The following is a 16,748-nucleotide window of genomic DNA, read 5'->3' as shown; positions in this document are numbered from 1 at the left end:
TAAATTATCTCATCAATGACATGACCAACACTGAGACTTTTTCTACACTATACCAGCAGCACTTCAGCAACACACATCTTTCAAACAGAGCAAATAATACGAAGGTTCTGAGTAAACCTTATAATACACATGAAAATAGGCAACATGGAAAATGACCCAGCTCCTCACAAGGCTTAGGATCTGTGCCGTAGGGATTAAGTTAAACAGAGTGCAAAGGAAAGGAAATAATTACACAAGGAACCCATTATTGGTTTTCTTGTATATCCAGATTGTTTTCTACCCCCCAACCCCATACAAGCAAAACTAGAGGTATAACAGATGCAGCTCGACTGTTTGACAGTGTATAAAAGGAACCTGCAACCACCAGATACAATTATCTCAATTCAATTTGTACAAAGAATAGGGGTCACTTTTGGGGCAGCTGAGGGAGACAGGCAGAGGAGGATTGGGATCTATTCTGAGGGATGTGTACAATCAGCTCCTCTGGCGATGTGCTAATTGCAATAGGAACTGAGCAGCAGCTCAAACAGTGAGCATGAAGCAGACCTGGGAACTGTACGAGACTCAGAACTCAGCAGACACAGTGATTGTAGAGATGGCTGAGTGCTCTGATCATTAAAAGCAAGTCCTGTATGATAGCTTAACTGGCATTGGTATTGCCCATAGCACTTAAAATAGAACAAAGCAGTATTACTGTCCGAAAATATTCTAAATGCAAATTTCCCAATTACAGCCAAAAAGCAAAGGATCCACACCAGGCCCTTTGTGGGCGATTATAACAAAGTAAAGGAAATACATCAATGGTGTGTGATGCAGAGAATCTACGTCACCCACAGGCATAAGCAGCCCTTTCAACAATCAAATGTACACAATTACCTGCTCTGTTTAACCTTCTTCAGGCAACCGATGAGAAAGGCGAATGCCACAGCTAGTTAGCCATCAAACTGAATCACAATAACTCTGCTAATATAACAGTCTACACTACTGTGCCCCAATGGGCCAGCACATTAAACAGTGACAAACTGACTGTATTAAGAAGTTTATTCAGACATCCAGCTTAGGCCAAGTAAATATTTTCAGCACTCCCTTAGTAAAGGGTTTAAAACATGGGATTCCTGCTAGTCTTTGTCCAAACAGTAGATAGCATCAGGGGTAGCTACACATTCATACTAAGAGCAGGGATGTCATGTTGAGTCTTCAGAAAGCACTGGTGAGCCATCACTTGGGTATTGAGCAGGCTTGGGACCTAAGAGACTAAGAGACATAAGATACTAAGAGACAGCCATAAGAATAGCCTTGCATGCTGATGCAACCCAATGGTACTCAGACACTGGTACAAGTTCTGTAATGGTGATTGCCATTTATTTTCTCATTCGACCACAAGATATAGGAGCAGAATGAGACTATTTGGCCCATCAAGTCTGCTTTGCCATTTCATCATGCAGCTCTTCTGCATTAGGCAGCAAACAGTAACTCTTCTCTTGCTGTTACATGCGGTGGATTCCAGTTCACCAGGCCAGACACCTTATTTGGGCAACTCTTAACGAGCAAAACCAAAGCGAGAAAATATCTGGGATTCCCTTAGTTAATTTAGGACACTAAGCCACTTAATTGGGACAGACCAAACAGTTTCTAACTAGCATCAGCTGCATGCACTTGTGTGTCTGTTAGACAATACACTGTATTTAGAGTGAACAATTTTTAAATAGCATCTGTTGAGCACGTTTGTGTTCAAAAAGCAGTGATTTTTGTCACTGATAGTTGATGAGAAATAAGCAAGACAATTCAAAACTGTTTTGCTCACTGCGGTTTCAAAATTGAGGCTTAGCGATCCCAGAAATGGCCTGGAGTGAAAATGAAATAATTTCACTACTTCTACAAGTTAGGAACTACAAAGAATTTGAAGGTATCAACAATCAGAATACCATGAGATACAGGATCAAGTCTGCTCTGCCATTTCATCATAGTTGATCCATTTTCCCTCTCAGCCCCAATCTCATGCTTCCTCCTTGTGTCCCTTCATACCCTGACTAATCAAGAATCTACCAACGTCTGCCTTAAATATACTCAGTGACTTGGCCTCCAGAGCCGCTTGTGGAAAGAAAATTCCACAGCTTCACCACTCCCTGGCTAAAGAAATTCCTCATCTCCATTCTAAAAGGACATCCCTCTATTATGAGGCTGTGTCCTCAGGTCTGAGACTCCTCCATGATAAGAAACATCCTTTCCACATCCACTCTATCGAGGCCTTTCACCATTTGATAGATTTCAATTGAGTCACCCCTCGTTCTTCTGAATTCCAGTGAGTAGGGGCCCAGAGCCATCAAACACTCCTGATATGATAAGCATTTCAATCCCGGAATCATTTTCATGAACTTCCTTTGAACCGTCTCCAACATCAGCACCTCGTTTCTGAGAGAAAGGTCCCAAGCCTGCTCAATACCCAAGTGCTTTCTGAAGACTCAACATGACATCCCTGCTTTTAGATTCTAGTTCTCTCAAAATAAATGCCAATATTGCACTTGCCTTCCTCATCACAGACTCAATCTGCAAATTAACCTTTAGGGAACCCTGCACGAGGATTCCCAATTCCCTTTATACCTCAGCTTTTAAAATTTTCTCTCCATAAAGAAAACAGTCTACGCTTTTATTTCTTCTTCCAAAATGCATGACTATACACTTCCTGACATAGTATTCCATCTGCCACTTCTTTGTCCATTCTACTAATCTGTCTAAGTCCTTCGTAGCCTCCCTGCTTCCTCAAAACTACCTGTTCTTCCACCTATATTCATATCATCTCAACTGCGCAAATGCAGATATAAATAGCAAAAAGGCACGAAATAACAATATGATATTCATTAATAAAACAGAGTTCTTAAATGAACGTCGTTATCCCCAAGAGCCTGATGGTTGAGAGGTAGTAACGGCTCTTGAACCTGGTGGTGCGAGTCCTGAGGCATCTACACCTTCTATTTGATGGCAGCAGCAAGAAAAGAGCATGGCCTGGTTGGTGAGGATCTTTGATAATGAATGCTGCTTTACTACAGCAATGTTTCATGTATATGTGCTCAATGGTTGGGAGAGTTCTACTCGTGATGTACTGGGTCGAATCCACTACCTTTTGTAGGATTTTCTGCTCAAAGGCATTGTTGTTCCCATACCTGGCCATAATGTAGCCAGTCAGCACACTTTCCACCACACATCCATAGAAGTTAGCCATGGTTTTTGATGACATGCTAAACCTCCACAGACTCCTGAGGAAGTAGAGGCACTGTCGTGCTATCTTCATAATAATATCTATATGATCGATCCAGATCAGTTCCTATGAGACAGTGACATCCAGGAATTTAAAGCTACTGACCCTCCCCACCTCTGATCCTCTAATAACTATTGGCTCTTGACTTCTGGTTCTCCTCTTCTGAAGTCTACAATTAGTTCCTTGGTCTTGCTGACATTGACTGAGATGTTGTTGTTAATCCACCACTCAGCCAAGTTTTCAAGCACCCTCCTGTATGCTGATTCATCACCCCCTTTGATACAGCCCACAACAGTGGTATCATCAGCAAACTTGTACATGGTGTTGGACCTGTATTTAGCAACAGTCATAAGTGTAAAGTGAGTAGAGCAAGGGGCAAAGTACACACACCTGTGGTGCCCTTGTGCTGATGGAAATTGTGGAGGAGATGCTTTTGGCAAACTGAACTGACAGATCTACAAGTGAGGAAATCCAGGATCCAACTGCACAAAGGAGTATTGAGGCCCAGGTCTTGGAGTTACAGATTACTGATGAGTTTTGCCAGCCACAGTTGTGTCATCCTATCTTTAGAATACTACTTCTTTGGCATGTATCTATCCTGCACCTTCCAAATTGCTCCAAGAAATTCCAGCCTTTGCTGTTCTGCCATTATCCCTGCTAGTGTTCCCTTCCAATTAATTTTGGCCAGTTCCTGCTTCTGTAATTTCCTTTACTCCAGTGTAATATAGATACATCTGATTTTAGCTTCTTCTCAAATTGCAGGGTGAATTCTATCTCAGCATGATCACTTTTTCTTAAGCTTTAATGAATTCTAGTTCATTGCACAACACCCAATCCAGAATAGCTGATCCCCTTAGGGGCTCTACAAGCTACACTAAAAAAAAAAGCCATCCTGTACGCATTCTACAAATTGTACCTCTTGGGATCCATCACCAACCTGATTCTCCCCGATCTACTTGCATATTGATGACTATCACGACATTGCCCTTTTAACATGCATCTTCTATCTCCCTTCGTAATTTGTAGACCACATCTTTACTCCTGTTTGGGGGTTTGTATACAACTCCCATCACAGCCTTTTTATTCTTGCATTTCCTTTGCTCTACTCACAATGATTCTACACCTTCCTGTCCTATGTCACCTCTTTCTCATGATATGATTTCATCTTGAATGATACAATGAAAATGAAAAATGAAGATCCGTAAGATGTAATAATTGAAAGGATTGTATGAAGGCAGTCCATTATCTGCATTAGGTGTCTGCACTGATTTTGTTTACAGTCAAAAGAATGCAGCAGTGACCACATGAATTCCATAAGACCAAGACACTGGAGCAGAATTAGGCCATTCAGCCCATCGAGTCTACTCTGCCATTCCATCGTGGCTAATCCTGGATCCCACTCAACCCCATACACCTGCCTTTGAGTCATCCCCTTTCATGCCTTGACCAATCAGGAATATCCCCCTTACCTAGGGTATCTAGATTCCAGTGAGTACACGCTCAAGGCTGCCAAACACTCCTCATACGTTAACCTCTTCATTCCCTGAATCATCATGAACCTCCTCTGGTCTCTCACCAAAGAGAACACATCTTTTCTGAGATATGGGGCCCAAAACTGTTGACAATACTCCAAGTGTGGCCTGATTAGTGTCTTATAAAGCCACTGCATTATCTCCTTACTTTTATATTCTATTCCACTTGAAATAAATGCCAATATTGCATGTGCCTTCTTTACCACAGACTCGACTTGTATCCTCCATCAATAACTATTAGGAACTAATACTCAATGTTATAGTACTGTAGTAGTATTGGTTGTGTTCTAATTTTTTCTGTATTTCATTTAAATACACAATTTGGTACTCAGTTAAGCAATAATTTGTCTTTTTTTATACCTTTGTAACTATTTTCATGAAACTTTAGCTGCTTATTGTAGCAGCTGCTTAATTGGGCCAAAATATACTGGTCCTGATGTGTACCAATTAACTGGAATCCATTATACTTACCAAAGGAGAGAAAAAAAATTAAAATCTCTCAAGAGAACCAAATATAACAGAGGACAGGAAAAAGAAGGGAGGTGGAAAAATACCAAGTCATGCTCCCTCTATGATTTGTGCACATTAAACATTAACACGTTGAAATACCTCCTCACCTCTTGACTGACTTTGCTCTTTGATGTGCTGGGTGGAAACTTTACCGATGACTCTGCAGTGAATGGTTTGGTCTGACTCTTGTCATTTGGAGGACTATCCAGAGACAACTCCACTGTGGCTTCTGCAACAAGAAACATTCAATCTAACTTGGGAGGGCCACACTACTCTCAGCAAGTCTGACCACAAGCAGACAATGCCCTTGACAAAATGAAGAGTGCCAGCATAACATGCAAGATACAGAATTCATCCTGCTAAGAGCTGGATCAGTCTGATTTGATACAGCAAAGCTCAGACCATGACTCAAACATTTACAGCCAATGTCACATATCACACTTTATACAAGACTCCATTCAGTTTTGCTTAATGTTTTGATTGATAGATAGATCTATCTATCTATTTATTTATTTATTTAGAGATAGAGCAGAGAACAGACACTTCCAGACCTTCGAGCCACACCGCTGGCAACCCACCAGTTTAATTCTAGCTTAATCATGGGACCATCTACAATAACCAATTAACCTACTGTGACGAGAGTACACATAGATTAAGATGTTAGCTGTCCTGTGCTGGCACCAGTGGGATCAGCAGTTGGTCTGCCACCTGTCTTCAGGAGAAAGAGAGATAAGGAAAACAACGGAGCAGCATTTGGAGATGTTAATTAAAGGACGGAAGGAGAGCTGTCAAGATCGGCCCCCCTTTTGAACCCTGAACTGTTTGAAGTGATGGACAGGCGATACCCCAGCAGGGGGATAAAAAGGGACAGGTTCGCTAAGGCAAGGCACACACGACACCCCGAGGTAACGAGACCCTGGAAGCGTTGCGTCTCCCACAAGTCGGTGGGAGGTTTTGGAAGGCTGGTCGCGGGACCAAGCCATAGACGCACAGGGTGGAAAGGTACGATCGGCGGGAACCTGGTGTGTGTCCGCCCTTGCCTGGGTGCCAGGTTCACCGCAGAGAAACGATTGTATCTGGAAACGGAGGGGTCACGGTCAGTGACCTCAGAAGATATCACAAAGGGCTCGCCCAAAAGCTGACTGCGAAGAATATTGAAGGTCTGTGTGGAAGCCGTTTGAATATTCATTCGTTTTTGCTCTCTCTCTCTCTTTCACCCCACTGTCCATCTCCCACGGCAGTGATTACTGTGAACTGAACTGAACTCAATTGAACTGAACTTTGAGTCACTTTGAAACTGGTCATTTACCCCTAGACGACGATGGAGCTTGATTGATCCTGTTATTCTGATTCTGTGTACATGTGTGTTTATCATTGCTGAACTGTTGCATTTATTATCCTTTTGATTAGAGTACTGTGTTGCTTGTTTCTTTAATAAAACTTTCTTAGTTCTAGTAATCCAGACTCCAACTGAGTGATCCATTTCTGCTGGTTTGGCAACCCAGTTACGGGGTACGTAACACTACAAAGAGGTACACCTTTGGACTGTGGCAGGAAACCTGAAAGAAACCCATGAGCACATGGGAAGGAACATAAACTTGTTTCCGTAGAACGCTGGCACCCTGAGCTCCAATAGGGTCACGCTAACTGCTACATTACCGTGACACCCCAGTTATGATACTGGAACTCAGCACCATCTGTTCCCTTATAAAACCCAGTCTCTCAATGCTGGAGCTCTCCCCAAAACCATTATAAAGTCCACTTGACAAATGCACACTTTAGTATAAATGGGCTTTGGTTCCGAGATAACTGAGAGAGATCCTATTCACTTATTAACACAAACAACAGGAATTCTACAGATGCTGGAAATTCAAGCAACACACACCAAAGTTGCTGGTGAACGCAACAGGCCAGGCAGCATCTCTAGGAAGAGGTGCAGTCGGCGTTTCAGGCCGAGACCCTTCGTCAGGACTAACTGAAGGAAGAGTGAGTAAGGGATTTGAAAGTTGGAGGGGGAGGGGGAGATCCAAAATGATAGGAGAAGACAGGAGGGGGAGGGATGGAGCCAAGAGCTGGACAGGTGATTGGCAAAGGGGAAATGAGAGGATCATGGGACAGGAGGCCCGGGGAGAAAGACCGGGGGGGGGGGAACAACCCAGAGGATGGGCAAGGGGTATAGTCAGAGGGACAGAAGGAGAAAAAGGAGAGTGGGAGAAAGAATGTGTGTATAAAAATAAGTAACAGATGGGGAACGAGGGGGAGGTGGGGCATTAGCGGAAGTTAGAGAAGTCGATGTTCATGCCATCAGGTTGGAGGCTACCCAGACGGAATATAAAGTGTTGTTCCTCCAACCTGAGTGTGGCTTCATCTTTACAGTAGAGGAGGCCGTGGATAGACATGTCAGACAGGGATCGCTCCCTACGCAACTCCCTTGTCCATTCGTCCCCTCCATCCCTCCCCACTGACCTCCCTTCTGGCACTTATTCGTGTAAGCGGAACAAGTGTTACACATGCCCTTACACTTCCTCCTTTACCACCATTCAGGGCCCCAAACAGTCCTTCCAGGTGAGGCAACACTTCACCTGTGAGTCGGCTGGTGTGATATACTGCGTCCGGTGCTCCCGATGTGGTCTTTTATATATTGGCGAGACCCGACGCAGACTGAGAGACCGCTTTGCTGAACACCTACGCTCTGTCCGCCAGAGAAAGCAGGATCTCCCAGTGGCCACACATTTTAATTCCACATCCCATTCCCATTCTGACATGTCTATCCACGGCCTCCTCTACTGTAAAGATGAAGCCACACTCAGGTTGGAGGAACAACACTTTATATTCCGTCTGGGTAGCCTCCAACCTGATGGCATGAACATCGACTTCTCAAACTTCTGCTAGGCCCCACCTCCCCCCCCCGTACCCGATCTGTTTCTTATTTTTATACACACATTCTTTCTCTCACTCTCCTTTTTCTCCCTCTGTCCCTCTGAATATACCTCTTGCCCATCCTCTGGGTCCCCCCCCCCCTTGTCTTTCTTCCCGGACCTCCTGTCCCATGACCCTCTCATTTCCCCTTTGCCAATCACCTGTCCAGCTCTTGGCTCCATCCCTCCCCCTCCTGTCTTCTATCATTTTGGATCTCCCCCTCCCACTCCAACTTTCAAATCCCTTACTCACTCTTCCTTCAGTTAGTCCTGACGAAGGGTCTCGGCCTGAAACGTCGACTGCACCTCTTCCTAGAGATGCTGCCTGGCCTGCTGCGTTCACCTGCAACTTTGGTGTGTGTCACTTATTAACACAGCAGTTTTTATCATTTCTGATCACCCTGCTGTGGGTGTACTGTACATATTTGCTCAAAAACAAAACGAAACCAATGAAAAAGAATCCTACAAGTGTCAACACAATATTTCTTAACCAGAGAAAATGAGGTCTGCAATTTGCAATGAAAGCAGGAAATGCCAAGATATTTGGCAAGTCTAGCCACCTCTGTGAAAAGCCCAACAGAATGTTACAGATCAATGACTTCTAACTATCTCAATGTTTCCTATCTGCAGAGCTCCGGCCTAACAGGGACCATGTCTGATGGGGTGGAGAACCAGGCGGCTAAGTGACAAATCCTAGTGCTAGGTTGTTAATCAGAATCAGGTTTAATATCATTGGCATATGTCATGAAATTTGTTATTTTGTGGCAGCAGTACATTGTAATACAATTTTAAAACTATAATTAGTGCAAAAATAGAGGGGAAAAAAGGTGAGGTAGTGTTCATGGGTTCATTGTCCATTCAGAAATCTGATCGCGGAGGGGAAGAAGCTGTTCTTGAAATGTTGAGTGCACCTCCTCCTTAATAGTAGCAATGATATGAGGGCATGTCCTGGGTGATGTGGGTCCTCAATGATGGATGCCATCTTTTTCCATCAGCTTTGTTCAAAAAAGGTAGTAGGGATAGTCCCAGTAACTATAGACCGGTGAGCCTTACATCTGTGATGGGAAAGCTGTTGGAAAAGATTCTTAGAGACAGGATCTATGGGCGTTTAGAGAATCATGGTCTGATCAGGGACAGTCAGCATGGCTTTGTGAAGGGCAGATCGTGTCTAACAAGCCTGATAGAGTTCTTTGAGGTGGTGACCAGGCATATAGATGAGGGTAGTGCAGTGGATATGATCTATATGGATTTTAGTAAGGCATTTGACAAGGTTCCACACAGTAGGCTTATTCAGAATGTCAGAAGGCATGGGATCCAGGGAAGTTTGGCCACGTGGATTCAGAATTGGCTTGCCTGCAGAAGGCAGAGGATCGTGGTGGAGGGAGTACATTCGGATTGGAGGGTTGTGACTAATGGTGTCCCACAAGGATCGGTTCTGGGACCTCTACCTTTCATGATTTTTATTAATGACCTGGATGTGGGGGTAGAAGGGTGGGTTGGCAAGTTTGCAGACGACACACAGGTCGGTGGAGTTGTAGATAGTGTAGAGGATTGTCAAAGATTGCAGAGAGACATTGATAGGATGCAGAAGTGGGCTGAGAAGTGGCAGATGGAGTTCAACACAGAGAAGTGTGAGGTGGTACACTTTGGAAAGACAAACTCCAAGGCAGAGTACAAAGTAAATGGCAGGATACTTGGTAGTGTGGAGGAGCAGAGGGACCTGGGGGTACATGTCCACAGATCCCTGAAAGTTGCCTCACAGGTAGATAGGGTAGTTAAGAAAGCTTATGGGGTGTTAGCTTTCATAAATCGAGGGATAGAGTTTAAGAGACGCGATGTAATGATGCAGCTCTATAAAACTCTGTCTCGGCCACATTTGGAGTAGTGTGTCCAGTTCTGGTCACCTCACTATAGGAAGGATGTGGAAGCACTGGAAAGGGTACAGAGCAGATTTATCAGGATGCTGCCTGGTTTAGAGAGTATGGGAGAGAGTATGGTTTAGAGAGTATCAGAGATTAAGGGAGCTAGGGCTTTACTCTTTAGAGAGGAGGAGGATGAGAGGAGACATGATAGAGGTATACAAGAAATTAAGAGGAATAGATAGAGTGGATAGCCAGCACCTCTTCCCCAGGGCACCACTGCTCAATACAAGGGGACATGGCTTTAAGGTAAGGGGTGGGAAGTTCAAGGGGGATATTAGAGGAAGGTTTTTTACTCAGAGAGTGGTTGGTGTGTGGAATGTACGGCCTGAGTCAGTGGTGGAGGCAGATACACTAGTGAAATTTAAGAGACTACTAGACAGGTATATGGAGGAATTTAAGGTGGGGGGTTATATGGGAGGCAGGGTTTGAGGGTTGGCACAACAATGTGGGCCGAAGGGCCCGTACTGTGCTATACTATTCTATGTTCTATGTTCTTTTGAAGATGTCCTTGATGCTGTGGAGGCTAATGTCCATTTTGAGGCTGGATGAGTTTACAACTTTTTGCAGCTTTTTCTGATCCTGTGCAGTGGATCCTCCGTCCCAGACAGTGATGCAAACAGTTAGATTATTCTCCATGGTACATCTGTAGAAATTTGCAAGTGTCTTTGCTGACATACCATGTCCAACACTTCACAGTTGCTGTATGTAGGAATGTCAAGAGGGAGAATGTATGTGAGCAGTAGAATAATAATGTAGCTGTCAGATGCAGAACTCTATTGTTACATGGCAAATTAGGTAGCATTTGAGGACAAAAAGCTGTTTATATTACAGATGGATGACCTTATAGACTCGTCATGATACAAACAAGAAAAGTTATTTATGCGAAGTTGTAGAATTCACTAGAGATCTTGTAGTCAGTTTGCCTTACTGGCTTCCTGAATGCCTCAAGGGAACATTACAAAGTACTAGTATGACATCTGCCCTTTTACTAATTTTTACCCTTCCAAATTTGGAACATTAGACTCTTTCGCAACAGGAGAGGGTCCAGAGGAGTCTGATTCCTAGAATGTAAGGGTTAACGTATGAAAAGCATCTGATGTCTCTGGGCATGTACCTGCTGGAATTTAGCATAATGAGGGAGGATCTCATTGAAACCTAATGAACATTGAAAGGCTGAATATAGTGGACGTGGAGATGATGCTTCCATTGGTTAGAAAATGTAGGACCACCTGGCACAGCCTCAATAGAAAGGCACCCCTTTAGAGCAGAGAATAGGAGAAATTTCTTTAGCCAGAGGGTGGTGAATCTGTGGAATTCATTGTCATAGACGGCTGTGGAGGTCAAGTCATTGGGTGTATTTAAATAAGTTGTTGACAGGCTCCTGATTAGTCAGGGATTCAAAGCTCCTGGGGTAAAGGCAAGAAAATGGGTTTATATTGATACGGAAAATAAAGCAGCCATGATTGAATGGCAGAGCAGACGCAATGAGCCAAAAAGCCTAATTTTGCTCCTCTGTCTTATAAGAGTGGCCCAGCCCAACGCAACAGCATTGCGAGAATCCCAGGACACAATGCTCAGCATTGTTTAAATATACTGGGAACATGAAATGCAGCATTTTGATTGAAAATTCAATACAAAGGCAACAGATTTCCAGCCAATAACGTGCCCAAGATTTTCAGATGGCAATTGAAGAGGTGTGATCCCTGGCTTCAAACCTGTGTCGCACTGATGAAAGAATGTAGTCACATTTTTACCAAGCATTGGTCCTCCAATAGACAATTCACATCATCCACATTCATCTATGCAATTCTTTATACAAAATATTGGCAGAAATACCTCTCCATGTCCACTGAAATGGTAATGAAAAAATGTTGTCTAATTGCTGGGTGGCAGAATCCTTACCTGCAAAAATATCCTGCTCTTCATCATCAGAATGTATGCCATTTGTCTTGGAGTTGCTGCTGAGAGTCTTTGTGGAATCCATAGGCAAAGGACTAATCTGAAGTATAAAGGTCATTAAATATTACCCATACATTGACTTTTTTTTAAAAATCAAAGAATCAAACTTCAAGATATCAATAAAGACAAGCCTCAATCAGTCTGAGCATTTACTGGTGGCACAGACTCTCTACATCAAGGATTCCCAGCCCTTTTTATGCCACGAACCCCTACCATTAACCAAGGGGTCCATGGACCCAAGGTTGGGAACCCCTGCCCTACATCAAACTGGACAGTGTTTCTGACAATATTCCCTGCCAATACACTCCAACCCCTCACCACTGAGGAAGCTGAAAATCCAGAGTAACACACAGACGAGATATTATAGGAACTCAGCAGGGCCAGCAGCTCCTATGCAGGGGAATAAGCAGTAAATGTTTCAGGCAGAGACATCAGGACTGGAAAGGATGGGGGAGGAAGCCAGAATAAGGTGGTGGGGGGTGGGGAGAAAGAGGGGAAAGTCTCCAGTTTCTTCACAGAATTCTCCCAGTGAACAAATGCCAACTTTCCTGCAGGTTGGCAAGTACTAGTGTCTCAACCCAACTCAGGTTTACAAGGAACAGCTTCTCAACCCAGTCTGAGTTTACAAGGAACAGCCTCTCAGAATTAGCTGCCTTGTCAGTTAGAGATTCAACAATTTCCATCCGAATATTCCACCAGACGAGGGGTCCCCAACCTGAGGCCAATGGACCCCGTGTTTAATGGTATTGGTCCAAGGCACACAAAAGATTGGAACACCTGCTGACTCGACTTTCAGCTTCCCTTAATAGCTTCCCCATTGCTCCTTTGCAAAACCAGAACACGACAGGCGACAATTGCAGGAGGATATTATCTGCGAAAAGCAAATCCTATTATTTTGATCATAATGCACTGAACCAAGAGAAATCACACCCCAAACACTGAGCACAGATACTAAACAGTTTGTGGCAGAGGTCAGTGACAGACAAAGCAACCTCCAAATACAAAGCAAAGCAGGAAACAAATTCCTGCCCAGGATGATGGACAATACATCCCAAACACAATAAATCTGTCAGATTAAAATGTCAGGTTCAAGGTTTGTTCTGTTACAGCCTACACAGACAGAACAGAATCACAAACAAAACAAAACCATTCCAACAACAGAGCAAGCCGTGGGGAAGCAGTGAAAATGCAGAGCCTGACAGACGTGGCACGAGGCAGCTGTAGTTCATTACTCTCTTGTTTCAACCTCAACCACAGAGAAACCATTACACTCTGATCTTTCATTACCGGTCTAAATCATTTAAAGAGCTATTGAGGTCAGTACCCAAATAAATTTTGTTAAAACAAACTATTCACACTTGCATTTCTTTACATAACAATTTTAAAGAATAGAGCACGATTTAGTTTCAAATGAAAAATGTGGTTTAAGCTTTAGGAGCACATGAGTATATAAAGAAATTTAAAACAGTGAGACTATGATATAAACAAAATATTTATCGTAGAGTTTGGTGCAATAAAGGGTTAAACACTTTAAATCTTATGCTAAAGATTTAGCAGGGAAAATAATCTGAATCACTGTGGTGAAATATTGGATCTCAGCAGCTGTGACCAGGCATGAAGACAGAGTGGTGGGCAGAACAGATTGGGTAGGCTCAAGAGGTTGAGTGATCTGCCTTTCTTCCAGGTTCCGGAACAGTTACTGCCCCTCAAACATCAGGCTCCTAAACCAGAGAGGCCAACTTCATTCAACTTCACTTGCCCAGTCACTGAACTGTTACCAAAACCCATGAATTCATTTTCAAAGTCTTTCCATCTCATGTTATTGATATTTATTGCTTATTTATTTATTTATTTATTTATTATTATGGTTTTTATTTTGTATTTGCACAGTTTGTTTTTGCACACTAGTTGGTGCGGTCTTTCAGTAACTCTATTACAGCTATTATTCTAGTATGGATTTAGAAAATCAATCTCAGGGTTATACACGGTGACTTTGATGATAAGTTTACTTTGAACTTTGAAATTACATGGGCATGGGCTACAGAGGAGAAATTCAAACAAGCTCAAATTGACCAAATGTTAAGTTTATAGATTTGGTAAAAACAACCAGAACCTTTGTGGTGTGACGGCAGCAAGATAAACACTGGCCTTCCTCACCAACACAGGCCAAGTATGTCTGTGACACACAGCTTCACCCTACTGCTTCCAACCTAGTCAGGTGACATTTGTGCAACATGCATTTGACTATATAATTGTTATTTTCTCTGCAGTTTAACAATTTGATATGTATTTTATGTAACTACCTATTTACATACAGTTGGATAGTATGTTTCCTAGTGGTCACGGTATGTATATGCAGTTGTTCAGTTTGTCCTCCAGTAGTTACAGTTCTCATGATTCTGAAAGCTTCTGTACTGCATTGTTTGATAGGGGATATCTTATCTACAAATTTGAATGGAATGTCTCTTATCTATGCGATACCAGGAAGGCAGGGCACGTAGGCTTGCCATCTGTATTCTTTACTGCTATTTTCCTTCCCTTTCCAGCCTCTGCATCTTCCCATTTCTAATTCTGTACAGTTGGCCCTCCATATCCGCAGGGGATTGGTTCCGGGATTCCCCCCGCCACAGATACCAAAATTCGCAGATGCTCAAGTCCCTTATATAAAAGCCTAAAGAGCTCGTAATGGTGTTACAGAAAGCGAAAATAGCGTTCAGCGTTTGTTTTGCAGTGAGCCATTATAGAGGCAGCGCGCACCCCGAGCAGCGAGAGTGCTTTTTCTCGATATATTTTGTGCATCCGTTAGCAAGATGTGTCCTAACGTATCAGAAAAGCCTAAGAGAGCTCGTAAAAGCTTAGCGTAAAACTGGACATAATTAAATGTTTCAATTGTGGAGAATGAAGACATTGTGCGTGCGTTGAACTTCCCTGCATCCACCATTCGCACTATTTACACACTGAGAGAAAGAATCTTGAAAGCTGCCGATGTCACTGTTGGTTCTGCTAGTAGCATATCATTCCTGCTTTTACGATATGTTAGTGTTATTTTTGGTTTTATGTGTTATTTGGTATGACTTGGTAGGTTATTTTTTGGGTTCAACTTACAAAAGGTTTCATAGGAACTCTCTACTTTCCGATAGCGGGGGATACTTGTACAGTATTTTCGATCCGTGGATGTGGAACCCAGGGATACGGAGGGCCAGCTGTATTCTATTTGTGCTTACTAAAATTATTGTGACGCAACAAGTTTTATGCATCTTTTGTGACTTCCATAAAACACTGGATCAAAAACAGAATCCAACGAGTACTAGAACTAGCTGGGAGTCTGGAGCAAGGGGCATTATTGTGACAAAATAACTACATTTTGGAGAGGACTACTATCCAAAATAATGGCTGGAACTTCAATCCAGGTCCAGTCCAGTCCCTGTGCCAAGCTTGTGGAAGTAGTTGGCAGTATAACCGACTTGGGAAGGGAAGCAAACAAAAATAGTCAGAACCTGCAATGGGAGTGTGCAACACGAATAGAACATAAAACAGTTAAGAGACCATGTCCTAAGACCAATTCTTCAACAGAGCAAATCCAGTGTATCACTCCTTTACTTGTCCTTTCGGCTCTGCAGATTTTTCTTATTCAGAATCTGCCCCTACCATTTTTCCAGTTAGATCATACTGCATCATGTTTCCTTAAATCAGTGCTTTCTATTACCATATCTCTCACCAGTTCCTCTATAATCAGGAAACCAACCATGATTTTGAACCTCAGACAAAAGCAAAAGGGAAATTTTGATAAAGAGCTGAATGTGCAATTGCTAATGAGAATTGAGAAGAAGTTTTAAAAGCTCCGCATTTATAACTATGCACAGTAACACAAGACACCCAGATTCAATTAAATTATTTCATGTGAGTTGATAGCAAGGAATTTTATGCTAGGAACTAGATCTTGTCCCTTCACCCCAAAAGCAGAAATGGCCTTTTCACCATCTGCAAGTTTATACCAGAATCATGCTGGGATAACTACACTTGTCTACATGAAGGCAGGTCTACCTACGTAGGTTACACAAAAGCACCTGGCTAGCCTACAACTGTTATCATTCGGAAGGGAAGGGTGACAGGCATATGAAGACTACCAGAAATTTCCCCACACATTACCCAGCCTCAAAATATTATCACAATTTCTTCACTGCCACTGGGTCTCTCCCTCACCTATACTGTGGAAGTGTTTCACCAAAGAACTGCTAACAGTCAAGGTCACAGTTAATCACCACCTTTGAAAAGGCAATCGGGGAGCAGGAAAAAAACATTGTCAGTTATATCCAAATCTATTAAAATGATACAATAATTAAGATTTAGCTATATTAATTCTGACGAACGGGGAGAAGGTTTCCTGTAACATGTTTTTCGGGCCATTTGAGTTAGTAAGTAGCAGGAATAAGTCACTCTCGCACCCAATACCTACTGCAGCCAGAGCAACCATTTTATTAGCTGTGCTCAAGGTCTATTTGTGATCTCTGGTTCCATGTTTAAGTTTAAAAGTTTAAGTATCAACTTGCCTTGAAAGGCAAAGCCTCACTCACAAAAGGATACAACAAACCACACCAGCAGGCTTGAACAAGCAGAATTCCTCCAACCAGATACACCCAAACCCTCACAA

At 42.9% G+C, this 16,748-nt stretch overlaps 1 protein-coding gene across 1 annotated transcript in view; it reads right to left on the bottom strand.

Moving 5' to 3' along the window:
* The window catches only part of LOC140211912 (sorting nexin-1-like), a 124,322-nt gene that overhangs the window by 49,422 nt on the left and 58,152 nt on the right, over positions 1-16,748 (bottom strand). The window contains exons 3-4 of the mRNA XM_072282114.1: positions 12,041-12,137; positions 5,406-5,527 (exon numbers count right to left, since the gene is read on the bottom strand). Coding sequence (XP_072138215.1) covers positions 5,406-5,527; positions 12,041-12,137 — 219 coding nt within the window. The remainder of the gene's footprint in view (positions 1-5,405; positions 5,528-12,040; positions 12,138-16,748) is intronic.

This window comes from Mobula birostris, chromosome 18 (genome assembly GCF_030028105.1).
Source record: "Mobula birostris isolate sMobBir1 chromosome 18, sMobBir1.hap1, whole genome shotgun sequence".
Taxonomy (NCBI): domain Eukaryota; kingdom Metazoa; phylum Chordata; class Chondrichthyes; order Myliobatiformes; family Myliobatidae; genus Mobula; species Mobula birostris.
Note: the sequence above shows the minus strand (reverse complement) of the source record. Positions and strands in the feature narration are given on the sequence as shown.